The sequence below is a fragment of the Zonotrichia albicollis genome, chromosome 7 (assembly GCF_047830755.1).
Source record: "Zonotrichia albicollis isolate bZonAlb1 chromosome 7, bZonAlb1.hap1, whole genome shotgun sequence".
Lineage (NCBI taxonomy): Eukaryota > Metazoa > Chordata > Aves > Passeriformes > Passerellidae > Zonotrichia > Zonotrichia albicollis.
The window spans coordinates 6,189,016-6,203,865 of NC_133825.1; the positions used below are offsets into that span (position 1 = coordinate 6,189,016).

Below are 14,850 nucleotides of genomic sequence, written 5' to 3' on the forward strand. Positions count from 1 at the left end.
GAGCCCTGGGAGGGACTGAAGGGTGGTTTCAGAGATGTTGGATCCTTTTGACATAGTAGAGAACAGGCATAGAAAGGAAGAATTAATGCCAAGGGAACCTGGGGAGGCCCAGACTGGACACCAGGAGAAAGGAATTTCCCTGCCAGGGCAGGGCTGTGGTGCAGCACGTCCCCCACAGGGAGCCTGGAGCAGCCCAAGGCTTTATGTGGGCAGGCTGGGGCAGGCAGGAGGCAGAGCTCTCAGCAAAGGAAGGGGCCAGCCAGGTGGGGCAGCCAGGGGATGCCGACAGCCTGCAGAGACAGAGACACAGTTTTGCTCAGCATCAGAAACACCTTTTCTGTTCTTGTCCCAAATTGTCATCACTGTAACCAGTTCTCTCCTCTACCTTGAACATTTTGTCAGTCTTGTGCCGCACAGGGATCTATTTAAACTACAAGAAACTTCAGTATTTCAATCTCACTTCGAGTTCACGAGAAATTTTTTGAGCCCACCCTGATGGACAGAATCTGATGCAAAGAGCACCAAAGCTCAAGAGGCTCATTAAAGTCCTTGTGCTGTGTCTGTGCTGCTGAGCTGGGTCAGGCTCCTGGCCCAGAGGCAGCTCCTGGCAAGGGCAGCGCTGCAGAGAGACAGCTCTGGCCAGGAGCAGCTCCTGTGCTCAGCCCAGCAGGGCTGGGGCACTGCCAGGGCCCCTCAGGGACACCAGCAGGGCACAGACAGAGCTCACAGGGGCTCAGCACTGGCAGGGGCTGTGGGATGTCCCAGAGGGGGCTGTGTCACAGCAGCTCGTCTGTGGCTGTGTCATAGAGGCACAGAGCAGCTGGGATGTCAGCAGAGGGCTGTGTGACAGCCCAGGGTGGGTTGTGTGAGGTCACAGATTGGGTTATGACATCACAGAGTTTGTTGTGTGAGGTCATCAAGCAGCTATGGCATCATAGAGGGGACTCTGTGACATCACAGAGCAGGCTGTGATATCATGACATGGCTGTATGGCATCATAGAGCAGGCTGTGAGGTCAGAGTGTGTGCTGTGACATTACAGAGTGGCAGTATGACATCACAGGGAGGGTTTTGTGGCATCACTGAGGGGGTTGTGACATCACACAGCAGTCTGTGACATCATAATGTGAGGCCACAGAGCAGATCCTGCTTTCATACAGTGTGGATCTGGGGAATCAGGGAGTGGGTTGTGACATCACTGGGTGGCTGTGTAACACCATAGAGCAGGCTGTGAACTCACAGTAGAGACTGCGAAATCACAGAGTGATTTTCTGACCTCACGGAGACTTCTGTGATATCAAAGAGCAGCTCTCTCACATCATAGGGTGGCCTCCCAGAGTTGGCTCTCTGACATCACAGCTGGCAGTGTGACATCACAGGGGACTGTGTGACATCACAGGGGCTGTGTGAGATCACTGGGGAGGTCACTCTGCCCCGGCCCCCCCTCACAGCTCCCCCCAGAGCAGTCCAACCCTGCTCGTGCACAGCCGGGTCCCCCCCTGTCCCCCTGGGTCCCCCTGCCCCCAGCCCCACAGCCTCCACCAAAGGATGTTCCACAGGATCCACCCCAGAGCCTGACATGGGGACGGGGGACGGGGCCCTGGGGGTGGCACAGGGGGTACAGGGACCCCCCGGCAGCGTCCCCGTGTTCCCCAGGGCCAGAGCCTGGGCCAGGGCTCCTTCACCCTGTTACGAACGAGGGCTTGAGAGCGCTGAAAAAATCCCCAGCAAGGGATCAGAAAAATCCATATTAAATATTAAGGGACAGCAGCACAAAGTTCCTTGGCAAGAGTCACTCTGCTCCTGAGTGGACTTCAGGCACACCAAGGAAAATAAAGCAACAAAACCAAACAAAATCCAGAAAATGAAAACAGAAATTAACCCAGAACTGGGGCTTTCCTTCCTCTGGACAAGAACTCTCCTTCTCGGACAGGTACCCATGGTCAAATTTGTGATTCCATCTCCAAGATTGTCTATTGTGACAGACTGGAAGAGATTGTTGGATCAAAACATTTCATGTGTGGGCAAGGAAGGGGCAGGTCCAGCCTTGCCCTGCCCTGGAGCCCCAATCCCCCCAGAGCCTCTATCCCAGCCCAGCAGAGTCTGCCAGTCCCTGGCACAGCACAGGCAATGCTCCACAGCCACCTCTGCAGCCCCCAGCCCAGCTCCTGAGGGACCAAATGAGCCCAAGTCCCACCTGGGGGAAGGGCCCAGGAAGACGAAGGGGTATTGAAGGCTGACCACAAGGCAAGCACACATCTTGGCCCTACCTCCTCTTGGAATTTCCATCTGAATACTGCTGGAATCCAGGATTTAGTATCTGTGTGTGTGCTTCGCTCTATCTTTTGTTTCTTTTGCTCTTTGTGTGTCTTCTTCTCCTTCATCTAATTCCCTCTTCTTGCAAATTTCGAGTAACTTAAATTTGAACAAGCTACAAGTTGGTGAAGTTGAATGGGCCAAGTTCATGCTTTGAGAAATATTTTTTGTTGATTGAATGTCATATTAAACCTTTTGCCAAAGTTTCCCTGATTTTCTAAAAGTGCCACTAAAGGTGGTTTAGTTGTTTTGACCTCTTGATGATCTTGTCAGTATTTCTCCAGTGTGTCCAACTCAGAAGACACAAACAATTGTAATTCCTTTTAAATGTCTCCTGGACTGAGTTCTGTGGGGGATGGGGGTCAGGGCTTGTGTGTCCTGCTTGGCACACCCCGGCAGGGCTTTCCCAGCCACATTCCACACTCCATTTCCCAGCTGGAGCTGCTGGTGCCTCTGAGTTGTGCTGCCCCAGCCCCAGGGACGCTCTCCTTGTCTGCCCATTCCCCCACGGTCTCTGGGCAGGGATGGCCTCAGTGGGGGCTGCTGACATCCTCAGCACCTTGGAGGCTGCTGCTGAATTTTCCTGCTCCAGAGGCTTGTTCAGCCTTCAGCTCTTCAGTGCAGGAATTCAGTGTCCCAGGGCTCATTAACATTGTGAACACCTGAACAAGCCAAGCCTCTGGGAATAATTTGATTTAATTTCCAAATCTTTTGTGGTTAAGTAGATCTCAGTAGTGTATTCAAAGTGAATACATGATATTTAAAAAGACAGCGAGAATAGATTTTTTAGGTCTTGTTTAGTTTTGTTTTCCTGTTCATAAATTGATATATGCAGTCTCCTATTGTCACTGAATCCAAGTATCTCCTTATGCAGTCTGAATAGATATGAAAATCAAGACCCTTCATGGCTGACAATCAATCAGACTCTGTCCTTACCCCCACCCCACCATTTCCCCCATCCAAGGCCTGGCACTCAGAGCAGCCTTGTGCAGATCTGAGCTCCCTCCAGCCCAGGCTGCACCTGCAGCTTTCAGCTCCTTGGCTCCAACTCCCACCTGCTTTCCTTGGAGAAGGAGCTGCCCGAGACCCAGAGGGATGTTCATTTCTTGTCAGCCAACAAAGCCAAGGGAAGGCACAGCTCCATCAAATGCAAAAGTCATTCCTCTGCTGGATAATAAATCCACTTTCCACAGCAGACAGTCTCAGAGAAATGGAAAACATCTTCTGTGCCCAGCACAGATCCCAAGGTCCCCCAAACTCTCCCTGCCCTGATTCTGCCTAGATTTGCTCTTTGCACACACAAGTCACACACTGAAGTCAGGAGCTCCCTCCATGCCCAGTGGGAGGAAAAGAGAGAAAGGGAATAAAGAGCTGTGCAGAACCAAGGTCCAAGTGCAGCCCCTGCAGTGGGAACCACAACTCATCAGGTTTGTGTCCTTTGGGCTCAGGGACTGGTGACACTCAGAGGCACAGAAAGGTTTCTTGCCAACAAACAGAAGTTGAACATTTGAACAGTTTAATAACGATCACAGCTCTTCCCTCAGCTCACTGTGATGTCCCAGCAGCATCTGACATGTCCACTATGCCCCAGGGATTTCTGTACAGGAACAGTTTTAGACAAAGACATACGATAAGATAATTCTGTCATAGATATAAACACAATTAAAATTATGACTAATGATATATTTTTTTTAACTTCAGAATGATTGGGCAACTTCCTGCAGCTCACAGCATGAAACCAATCAGGTGGGTGGGCACAGAGCAGGCTCCTCTCTAGGGCACTTGCCTGTTTGCAATGCCTTGCACAGGCGCTGGCCCTGCCCCACAAGGCCTGACCTGAGTCCTGCCCCTGCACGCCCAGCCAGGCTGAGATGGACACTGATGGTTTCTGGGCCAGGCTCTCTGAGCCCAGCCCAGCTCCCTGCAAGCTCTGCCAGCTGCCCTGAGCTCTGGGCAGCACCAAGGGCCTCTCCCCAGCCCAGCCCAGCCGGCTCTGGCCCCACAGCTCTGCTCAGGCCAGGCTGCTCTGGGCACTGCCCCACGGCCTCAGCCCCTGGCAAGGGCACAGCAGCAGCTGCAGCTGCCACAGGACTCAGCCCCAGCCATGGGGAAAGGTGCATGGCCAAGGCCAAAGGAGGCTCCCTGGCTGCCCTGCTCCCCTCGGGCTGAGGTGCTGAGAGCTCTGCAGCCCCTGCTGCCATCCCATCTGCCCAGGGCAGCACAAGAGCCCCGGCCTTGGGGCCCTCAAGAGCTGCTCCTGCTCCAGGCCCAGGGCCCATGCCAAAGCTGGGGCAGCAACAAAGCTGTGCCCATTTCTGTTCATTGCTGCTCTGATGGGGATGGATCCTCAGCCACTTGGAGGTTGCTGATGAATTTTACTCTTCCAGAGGCCTCTTCTATCTTGAGCTCTTTATTTCAGGAATTTAGTGAGAAAATCACAAAACATTTGTTCAAAACACCTGAACAAGAGAAGCCCTTGAGAAAAAATTAAGTTTTCAAATCTTCTGTGGTTAATAAGACAGACTTCAAAAGTTAATTTAAAGTTAATATATTGTATTGGAAACAATGCAAAGTGAACTGTTTTTTCCTGTTTTCTATTCTTGTATGTAGATTGATATCAGCAATGTCCAATTGATATTGACCCAGAGAACCTTCTACTACAGCCTGAATAGGTATGAAAATCGAGACACTTCATGGCTGACAATCAATCACACTCTGAACCCACCCCCTCCCCACCATTTCCCTCATCCAACCACTGGCACTCCTATGGATCAGGAATGGCGTGGCCAGCAGGAGCAGGGCAGGGATTAGTCCCCTCTGCTCAGGACCTTGAGTGCTGTGTCCAGTTCTGGGCCCCCAATTTAGGAAGGACATGGAGGAGCTGGAGCGTGTCCAGAGAAGGGCAACAAGGCTGGGGAGGGGTCTGGAGCACAAGTCCTGTGAGGAGTGGCTGAGGGAGCTGGGGGTGTTTATCCTGGAGAAGAGGAGGCTCAGGGGAGACAAGGCAGTGTCAGGGGAATGGTTGGACTTGATGATCTCAATGGTTTTTCCACTCTTGCTGATTCTGGAATTCTCGGAAACCACCCTTGGAGCAGTTGCAGGATGAGCCCTGGGCCTCCTCTTCAGGAGCTCCAGCAGCCCAGGTCCCTCAGCTTCTCCTGCCAGCCCCAAAGCCCATCCTGTCAGTCCTGCAGAGCCTCTGCAGCTCCTCCTCACTGCCCAGAACAGGGAGCCCCAGAGCCAGACACAGCAGCCCAGATGTGCCCCCCTGGCCTGGGGTGCCTCTGGCAAGGGAGCAGCACCAGGCACTGCAGGAGCCTGCAGACAATTCCTGCAGCACTTGTAGGATGGTCCTGCTGCCCAAGGGACGTTCCCATGGTGCCAAGTCAAGAACTGCAATGGGGAGTGGGGCCAGAGAGGAAAGGGCAAACAGGGATGGGCTTTTTGCAGGGTAGGGAACAGGGGTGGGCAATAGGAAGAAATCTGGATCAGGAAACAGGAAAGAAAGCAAAGGTGAATCCAAGGAAATGCTGAGGGCAGTTTGGGGGTGGCTGCCATGCAGCCCTGGCTCTGAGCAACAGCGTCTGCAGTGGGACAGGAAACTCCCAGCCCATGGGAACAAACTTTCTGGCTGACTGCAGAGGCCAGGACAAAGCTGAGTGGTTTCCCTGGTGTCCCCCAGCCCTTGCTGGCCCCAGGGGCTGATGGCATTTGTGCTCCCTCAGGCTCATGTCCCCACACCAACAGCATGGGGGTGCTCCCCCTGCTCTGTGCAATGCAAACAGGGGCTGCTGAGCCAGTGCTGCCGTGTCTGTGCCTGCAAGGATGGGGCACCTGTGTGAGCTGGGGGAGAGGCCAGGGCTGCAGAGGGGGGATGTTGTTGGCAGCTCCATGAGGACGCTCTGGGACGCTGCCCTGGGCTGTCCAGCACTCTGGGGATGGATCAGCCCCTGCTCTGCTGCTCCTTCCCATCTGCCCCAGGGCCCTTGCAGAGCCCCAGCCATGCTGTTTGCCCCCAGCCTGCCCACGGCCAGCCTGGGGCTGCTCACAGGGGTTTTCTGTCCTGAGCATTGGCCTGGGCGTGTTCTTGAGAGAGCCTGGGCAAGGAGCCTGGAGCCCCAGGCCCTGGGCTGAGGCGTCAGCGCTGCCCCAGCAGTGCCCATGGCCTGTCCCTGCTGCAGCCCCGGCACTGCCACCCCCAGGGCTGTGCCCGGCCCCGAGAGCACTCAGGCCCTGCAGCAACACCAGGGCCACCAAGGCAGCGGGGCAGGGCCACGGCAGCAGCACTGGCAACACCAAGTGCTGCTGCTGCTGCTGGGCACAGCTGCTGGGCCAGCCCTGATCTGCCCCAGCTCTGCACACAGACATTGCTGCTGCAGCTCCAGAGAAGGCAACGAAAGGGCATCTCTGCAGAACACTCTGCTGGGAAATCCTTTAGTTCCTTTAAAGCCACCAAGAGAACAGCCCTTCATTGACAGAGTCTGTGGTCACAGGGAAGGTGGAGAGAAACAAAATGACCTATGTCACAAACAATAACATTACTTTGTGGACAACATTAAGAAGTTAAACTAAGAAAAAGGACCACCAATATGAAACCAAAAAGAAGAATCAAAGATGACTTTTATTACAAGTGATTTGCAGAAATTGACCATCAGTTTAATGGTCCTGAAACCATCCAGTCATCAGTCTCTTCACTGCAGCCTTGAGCTCCTGGTTCCTCAGGCTGTAGATAAGGGGGTTCAAGGCTGGAGGCACCACTGAGTACAGAACTGACAGGGCCAGATCCAGGGATGGGGTGGAGATGGAGGGGGGCTTCAGGTAGGTAAAAAATGAGGTGCTAATGAACAGGGAGACCATTGCTAGGTGAGGGAGGCAGGTGGAAAAGGCTTTGTGCCGTCCCTGCTCAGAGGGGATCCTCAGCACAGCCCTGAAGATCTGCACATAGGAGAAAATCATGAACACAAAACAACCAAATGCTAAACAGGCACTAACAGCAAGAAGCCCCAATTCCCTGAGGTTTGAGTGTGTGCAGGAGAGCTTGAGGATCTGGAGGATTTCACAGAAGAACTGGCCCAGGGCATTGCCATAGCACAGGGGCAGGGAAAATGTATTGGCCGTTTGAAGGAGAGCATTGAGAAAGGCACTGGCCCAGGCAGCTGCTGCCATGTGGGCACAAGCTCTGCTGCCCAGGAGGGTCCCGTAGTGCAGGGGTTTGCAGATGGACACGTAGCGGTCGTAGCACATGATGGTTAGAAGATAGAACACAGCTGCAATGAAGAACAGAAAGAAGAAGAGCTGAGCAGCACATCCTGTGTAGGAGATGTTCCTGGTGTCCCAGAGGGAATTGTGCATGGCTTTGGGGACAGTGGTGCAGATGCAGCCCAGGTCGCTGAGGGCCAGGTTGAGCAGGAAGAAGAACATGGGCGTGTGCAGGTGGTGGCCGCAGGCTATGGTGCTGATGATGAGGCCGTTGCCCAGGAGGGCAGCCAGGGAGATGCCCAGCAAGAGGCAGAAGTGCAGGAGCTGCAGCTGCCGCGTGTCTGCCAATGCCAGCAGGAGGAAGTGCCTGATGGAGCTGCTGTTGGACATTTGCTGGGGTTGCACATGGGAACCTGTTCATGAGGAAAGGACAGTGAAGTGTTTGAGGAGATGTCTATAACCAAAATCAAAGCCATTTCCCATACACCCTCTTCTTAAAACACATGGACACACTTGTCTGTTTAAGAGTTCTGACGTTTTCTTTTTAAGCTCTCCCCATGTTTCTCCTGCTCTTCCAGGATATCAGAAACCCTCGGCATTTCTGCTGCCCTTGGTATAACAGAGTGAGTTCCCTGTGGCAAGATAATGAGTGGAGACTGGAGGGAGAAGGTCTCACTTGATTGTGTTTGGAGTTTCTTTGGGCTTTCAATTTTATCAAATGGAGAGCCCAGCTCCACATTTATAGCCAAGGTCTCACATTGCTCATTTCACCAACCCAGCAGCATTTTCAGTGTCAGAACACCTCTGCCTTCCCTCAGCAATCCTATAACTCAGAGATGCTCTAGGACAGGTTGGCACCCTGGATTGGAGCTCCCAGCCTGGACTGAAATCTCAAGGAGATTTCAAAGTGTCCTTATGATGGCATTGGATTGAGGGAGATGCAGCTCCTTCCCTGGCTGCACTGACAGCATTGCCCAGAGCCGGGCACTGGGGACAGCATCACCCTGAGCCAGCTGTGCCCCCTGCCAGAGCCCCCAGGGCCAGGCAGCTGCTCCCAGCCCTGTGCTCTGCAGAGGGAACTGGGCCCGGGGCTGCAGAGCTGCCCCACGGCTCTGCTGCAGCTCTGCCTGCACAGGAGGGGCTGCACGCCTTGGAGCCCCGGCCCTGAGGGCAGAGGCTGGGCTGGGGCACAGGGAGGGGGCTTGTTCAGAGGGAGGGGCTGCACTGGAGGGGATCCTGTGGGCATCTCTAAACTCTCCCTGCCACAGCATTGCTGGGGTTTGTTTTCTCTCATTGCCTGATCTTCTCTCTGCTTCCTGGAGATTTCCCTCCTGCAGGTGTTTCCCTGTGCCTGATCTCTCCCTGCCAGCACTCAGAGACCCCAAATCTCTGTGCACTCTCCTCGGCCCTACAGAACCCTGCCTGTTTGCAGGGCACTGGCTGGGGCAGGTTCTGTTTGCAGATGGGACAAAGGACAGATCAGACTGAGCCTGATGGCTCCAGCAAAAGTAATGTCGTTGCTGTCCACGGGCAGAGGAGTGGCTGAAAGCACATTAGGGACCTCCTGTGAACCTATTGATCACTAAAAGTAACAGTTCAGATGTCTCAGGTACTTCTCAAAATTCATAATCATCCTTTAATATTTATAACCCCTCCCCGCCATTCTCCAATAGTAGGAAACTGAATACACTCTTAGGAAATTTCCTCATTTTTATCAAAATCATTGTCTTGGAAATATTCTGTGACTGATCAGAACCCCTCAGTACTTTAGAACTTCATGAACATTTCACCTCCCTTGCACCAGAAATACCCAGAGTTGTACTCACAGAGTCTGTAGGCATTGGGATGGTCCAGCTTCAGGAGATGGCTCCAGGAGCTGCAGCTGCATTGTCCTGCAGCCAGAGGTTCCTGTGCCAAGGGCTGGCAGTGATTCTGCCCCAGGCACTTCTCAGCACCTTCCCAGCCCTGACTGATTGAAGCTCTCTGTGCCTCTGTGCTGTGCCCGGGGTGGCTGCAGGCAGTGCCCCAGCCCTGCTGGGATGGCAGAAGAGCTGCTCATCAAGAGAAATGTGCTTTTGAAGCTCTTCTTGGTTACCAGGAGCTGCCTCTGTGCCAGGAGCCCAGCCCAGCTCAGCAGCACAGACACAGCACAAGGACTTTAATGAGCCTCTGGGGCTTTGTGCTCAGGCCCTGAACATCAGCCCCTGAGAGGGAGCTGAAGAAACCTCTCCAGAACTCCAAGTCAGAATCCAGCTCCAAAGTTTCTTGAAGTTTTAATGGGTCCCACTGAGGGACACAACTGAGAAAGTGTCCCCAGGCAGAGCAGAGAACTGGAGGCACTGATGACAGGAGGGGACAAAGAGAAGCCAAGCCTTGGTGCCCTGGGCCACAGCAGGGTCTGTGCCACCAAGGGCTGTGAGGAGACACCTTGTCCTGAGGCCCTGGGGCCTCCTGGCACAGCCCCAGCCAGGCTGGGCACTGTCAGCCCCTTGTCCTGCCCTCAGCATCCCCCCCTAGCCCACATCCCAGTGGCCTCAAGGATCTGCTGGAAGGAGTCCCTGGGGAGCCGTGCTCAGGAATGGCCCTGGGGGCTCCTTAATGCTCCCTGCAGGGACTGCAGATTTTTGAAAGGACTTTGGGTTTTGCTTTTGCCTTGGAGTCTCTGAGAGGTTTGTGCAATCATGGCCTCCAATTATCTGCTGTAATTAGTCCCTGGAGAGGCTTTGTCAGTAACAACACTCAGCGGGGCTCATTAATGCTTCGGGGTACTTCAGTTTTTTTAAGGTACTTGGTGTTTCCCTTTTGATACAGACTCTGGGAGAGGTTTGTGCAATCATGGCCCCAATTCTCTGCTTTAACAAGTCTCTTGAGAGCTTTGTACTGACAATCAGTGGGGCTCATTAATACTTTGAGATACTCAAGGTTTTTAAGGTACTTTGGATTTTCTTTTCCACACTGAGTCTCTGAGAGTTTTTTGTGTCATTCTGGCCTCCAATTCTGTCCTCCAAGGAGTCCATGAGGAGCCTCTGTTGGAATGGACCTCAGTGGGAGCCATGAATGCCTTGAGACACTTTGGGGTTTTCTTCTGACTGTGACTCCTGGAAAGGTTTGTGCAATCTCCTCTCAGGCCCTGAGGTTCCAGGGCTCAGCTCCAAATGCACAGTGAGGCGCATGAGGATCAAGCAAATCCTGACAAACCATGACTCTGCCTTGATTTCCCTCTGCTCTCATGGAGCTCATCAGGACGCTGTCTGTAGTGGTTTTTGTTCACTAATTTGAGATTTCTTGGAGAATGCAGCAATGATTGTGGTGGGTCCAATGTTGGCTATATACCAGTACACTCACTAGATTATACTTATTTCCTGCTGTGAGGTAGGATTAGGAGAAAGGCAAAGTAGGCTCAAAATTTTAAAAGGGTATAAAGATACCAGTAACTAGAAGAAAGAGTAATATGAATGCGAAAAAAGCTTTTGGAACACTTCTCCTCTCCCTGCAAGCTTTTCTTTCTTACTGACAATGCAAAGAGACAAAGCCTAAAATTTTCATTCATTTTGCCACCTCTAGAATAGTTTTTCTTCAGTTCACGTAGGGAAAGGAGTCTCTCTTTCATGCTATGGAAGCTTTACAAGAAAACATGTTTCTCATGGCTCTCAATTCCCATGAATAGCAGCCACCCAGAAAATCTGCAATTGTGAAGTCCCTCCCATTTTTTCACATCTTTTTCCACATCTGTGTTTATGGGCCATGTTAGTTTACGGGGCATTAGTTTAAAGATGAGCTGTTCAGGAGCAAAGGTTCTCTTCATCTATGTCTGAAATAATCTCTACAAACAGAGGTCTTCTCTTCATGAGGGACAGGGTCTCATCACTTGTCTCTCTTTCTCTGTTCAAACTTCTATTGGGATCATAGTACTTCAAGGTTTGCTTACTTTAGCATGGAGGTTTTTGCTGAATAAGTCATCTTCCCATGCTTTTCAATGCCTTACAGGGAAAAAGAGAGTCTGATGTATCAATTACATCCTTCTCCATTGCTTTACAAGAGGATTTCAGCCCCAAGATCAAGACATCTCCTCATCCCTCCTATCTGGGGCTCAGCTTCCACTTTACTGACCTCCATGTCTTTGTGCTGCTCATGTATGTATCTGCACTTTGTCCTTTTCTCTCCCTCGAGGGAGGATGGGAGTACTGAAAGAGTTCTTATCTTACCCGGGGCCTGCAGATGGTTCCGTGACCCCGGCCGGGCTCGGTGCTTGGGCTGGAGCTGTTTTATGATGGAGGTTTCTGCAGCGGCTGCGCTGGGGCTGTGTCAGGATGGGCCGCGCTGAGGGGAGGGCCAGGATCTCAGCAGCCAGGCCAGAACACAGCAGCAGCAGCACGGCCGGGGGCCGATGGCTTCTCCTCCCCTTGCCCGGGGCTTGCGGCTGAACCCCAGCGGTGGCAGAATCTTGGCCAAGCCGGCCCAGCCCGGGGCTGCTCCTGGGGCCCGGCGGATCCTGGCTGGGCTCGGGCTGGCGGCAGGGCGGGGCTCAGCAGTGCCCAGATGGTCACAACTGCAGCCATGGCCCGGCCCGGCCTCGGCCCCGCGGCCTCCCCTGCCCTGCCCGGCAGCCGATGGGGCCTGGCGGGGTCTCTGGGAAGGGGCCCGGCCCCACGGCAGGAGCCGCCCGGCCCGGCCTGGCTGAGACGGGGCCGGGTCGGCCTTGTTACCTCTTTGCCGGCCACAAGGGAAAGAGACCCTCTGTCCTGGTTTGAAAAGGAAGTGAGTTTTCTGGGATGCTGTGGTTAAACCAATAGGTGCCCAGATTTGAATATTGGCACGTGGTGTGGCCACTGAGGACATGGATACGCCTCTGAGAACACAGGGGGTTAAAAGCAGAGAACTGCCAAGAAAACTTTCTTTTGGTTCTGGTGAGTGAAAGAAACCTATGTTGTTAGCTTTTTCTGCTATTTGAAATATTCCTGATTGTTGGATCCAAATTATTCCTAATTGCTGTAAGTTTCTTGTTCACTGCATGTATTATTTTGCTATGATGTTTCATCATACTTATAAAAAAAGACATGCATCTCATTCTTAAAAAATAAAAAAGAAGAGGAATTAACGCCTCATGAACATTCAAGTAATGCAATATGTACATGAGAAATTTGGACAACTAATCATTTTGAATAATGCAACATTTACATGAGAAATTTGGAAAACAGATCATCACATCTAAATCCCAATAGGCTGTACCAGAGTGAAGCCCAATTAATTCATTAACATCAGGAGAAGATGTGCCTGTGTTTTATCATCAGCAGTTCAAAGCAGTCACCTGTTCATTCCATCAGATACTGATCAGCTCTGAAAAAATGAGGCCCAGTGAAAGGAGAAATAACCTCATCACTTTGCAGCCTTTGTGGCCAGAGCAGGAGCAGGACTGCCAAGACATGGCTGTGGCTGGAAACTGACGGAGGCAATTTGCCAACAAAAGCCTCATGGCATCCTCACGGTACAGTGCTCCTATGAACCTTCTGCAGGTATGCCCTGTTCCAGCGCCCAGGAGGACATTCAGTGATGTCAAAGATCAACATTTCCAGCTCACAGACTTTCTCATCCTTCTCAACTAATTGGAAACAATGGTCATTTCCCTAAGAGACATTAAACATTATTCTTTTGTTTTCTCATGCTTCAAAACCCTGTGTCAATGACTTGATAGAATTTGGTAAGTTTTGTTGATTGTAATTGGTCTTTTATCTATCTTATCCTATATCTAACAGATAACCAGTGATAACCTTGATGAGGTAATACCCTCACAAGAGTGAGCTGTTTCAACATCAGAACATAGGAGCCTTTTTTAAATGAACGAAAAGGGGGAGATGTCATAGACAGGTAGAATAGTGATAAAAGAAAGGCCTTTTGAAATCAGGCCTTGTTCTGCCATATTCATAGCTGGCCTGTCATCTCTTCTGAGTGCAGCTAAGCAGTTACAAGTTCCCGTGTGAAGCTATTTTGAGAATGAGACTTTGTGAACAATCTATTCTGAGGGTGAAAAACAAATGCACCTGCAATAACAAGGGATTTGTCCCATGAGAATCAGTGAAGAGGTAAACAATACAATAGAGAGATTTGATGCTCAAGTAAAATCTATTTTATTAACCAATAATAGAATAACTGGCAAAAAAATCAATGAACTAACTAAAGTTGCATACAAGGTCTGTCAAACTGTGTAAAATTAGTTGTGTAAATAAAAACTAAAGAGTTCTCCAGCTCAGGTGGTTCCTCTGGGATTTCAGTTCCCCCCTTCTTTAAGGCTTTGGGTTCCCTCTTCTTTGGGGCTTTGGGTTCCTTCCTCTCTGGTGCTTTGGTTTCCTTCTTCTCTGGAGCCTTGATTTCTTTCTTCTCTGGGATTTTGGTTTTCTTCTTCTCTGGGAGTTTGGTTTCCTTCCTCTCTGATGCTTTGGTTTCCTCCTTCTCTGGGATTTTGGTTTCTTTCTTCTCTTGGGTCTTGGTTTTCCCCTTTGCTGGTATTGGAGCTTGCTTCCCTGCAGAGACACTCTTCTTTCCCTTCTTCTGCCTCTCTTCCTCCTCTAAGGCTTTTGCCTCCTCCTCGACCTTTTGAGTTGACTCCTTCAGCTCCCTTCTGCAGACAAAATAGGAAACATGGCTGAGAGTCCCAGCAGAACCTTGGGCTCCCTAGTCCTGGCTGGCCCTGCACTTCATTCCTTGACCCTGAGGCCATTTCCGTGAATTCTCCTCAACCCACAGAGGCTGGGAACATCCCAAGTGAGGGCATGGGTAGAAGGGGACCTCCAGGAGGAGCCAAACCTGAGCTTTGCCATCATAAGGTGTTGACTGTGCAAGCTCCCTCTGAAGGCACAGCCAGACCCCTCCAGCCCCTGCCAAAGGCTGATCCAGCAGCTCTCTGCACTGGTGCCTGGAAATGCCCTTTGTCTCTTGGCTTCCCAGTTTAAAGCAGAGCACAGATTGCTGACATCTGCTTAGCTCCCCTACAGTTCTTACTCAGCTCATTCAGCCCCCTTCTCCCTGGGCATAGCTGAGGCATGATTTTAAAGAGTTTAAATTTCAACTGAGGGTTAGAAGCAATTCCCATTGATCAGGATGTAGGTTAGATAGGCAGACCATAGGTTAATGATTATGAGATGCTTAAGCTGGAGCTGATTGTTCTATTGTTTACCATTAGGAGCATCTTTCTAGAGGGAAGTGGAGGAAGTGAACTGGTATAAGAACATCTTGAAACCAGTAGAACAATGGTTAGCACCTGGGCTTGATGTCAATCAATCACTAAGTTGGGGACCTTGGATGGTGCCAGAGGGTCACAGAGACCTGATAAAGACCACTG

The 14,850-nt window shown here is 51.5% G+C and overlaps 1 protein-coding gene across 1 annotated transcript; it reads right to left on the minus strand.

The window, feature by feature from the left end:
- Nucleotides 1–6,971: 6,971 nt before the first annotated feature.
- On the minus strand, nt 6,972–7,904 carry LOC141729570 (olfactory receptor 14J1-like). The gene has a single exon (XM_074544273.1). It carries the CDS (start codon nt 7,902–7,904, stop codon nt 6,972–6,974), a length of 933 nt encoding a protein of 310 aa, XP_074400374.1.
- Between the last annotated feature and the right edge of the window lie 6,946 nt (nt 7,905–14,850).

Coding starts and splice junctions, on each gene's coding strand:
- LOC141729570 (XM_074544273.1), bottom strand. CDS start 7,904: ATGTCCAACAGCAGCTCCATCAGGCACTTCCTCCTGCTGGCATTGGCA.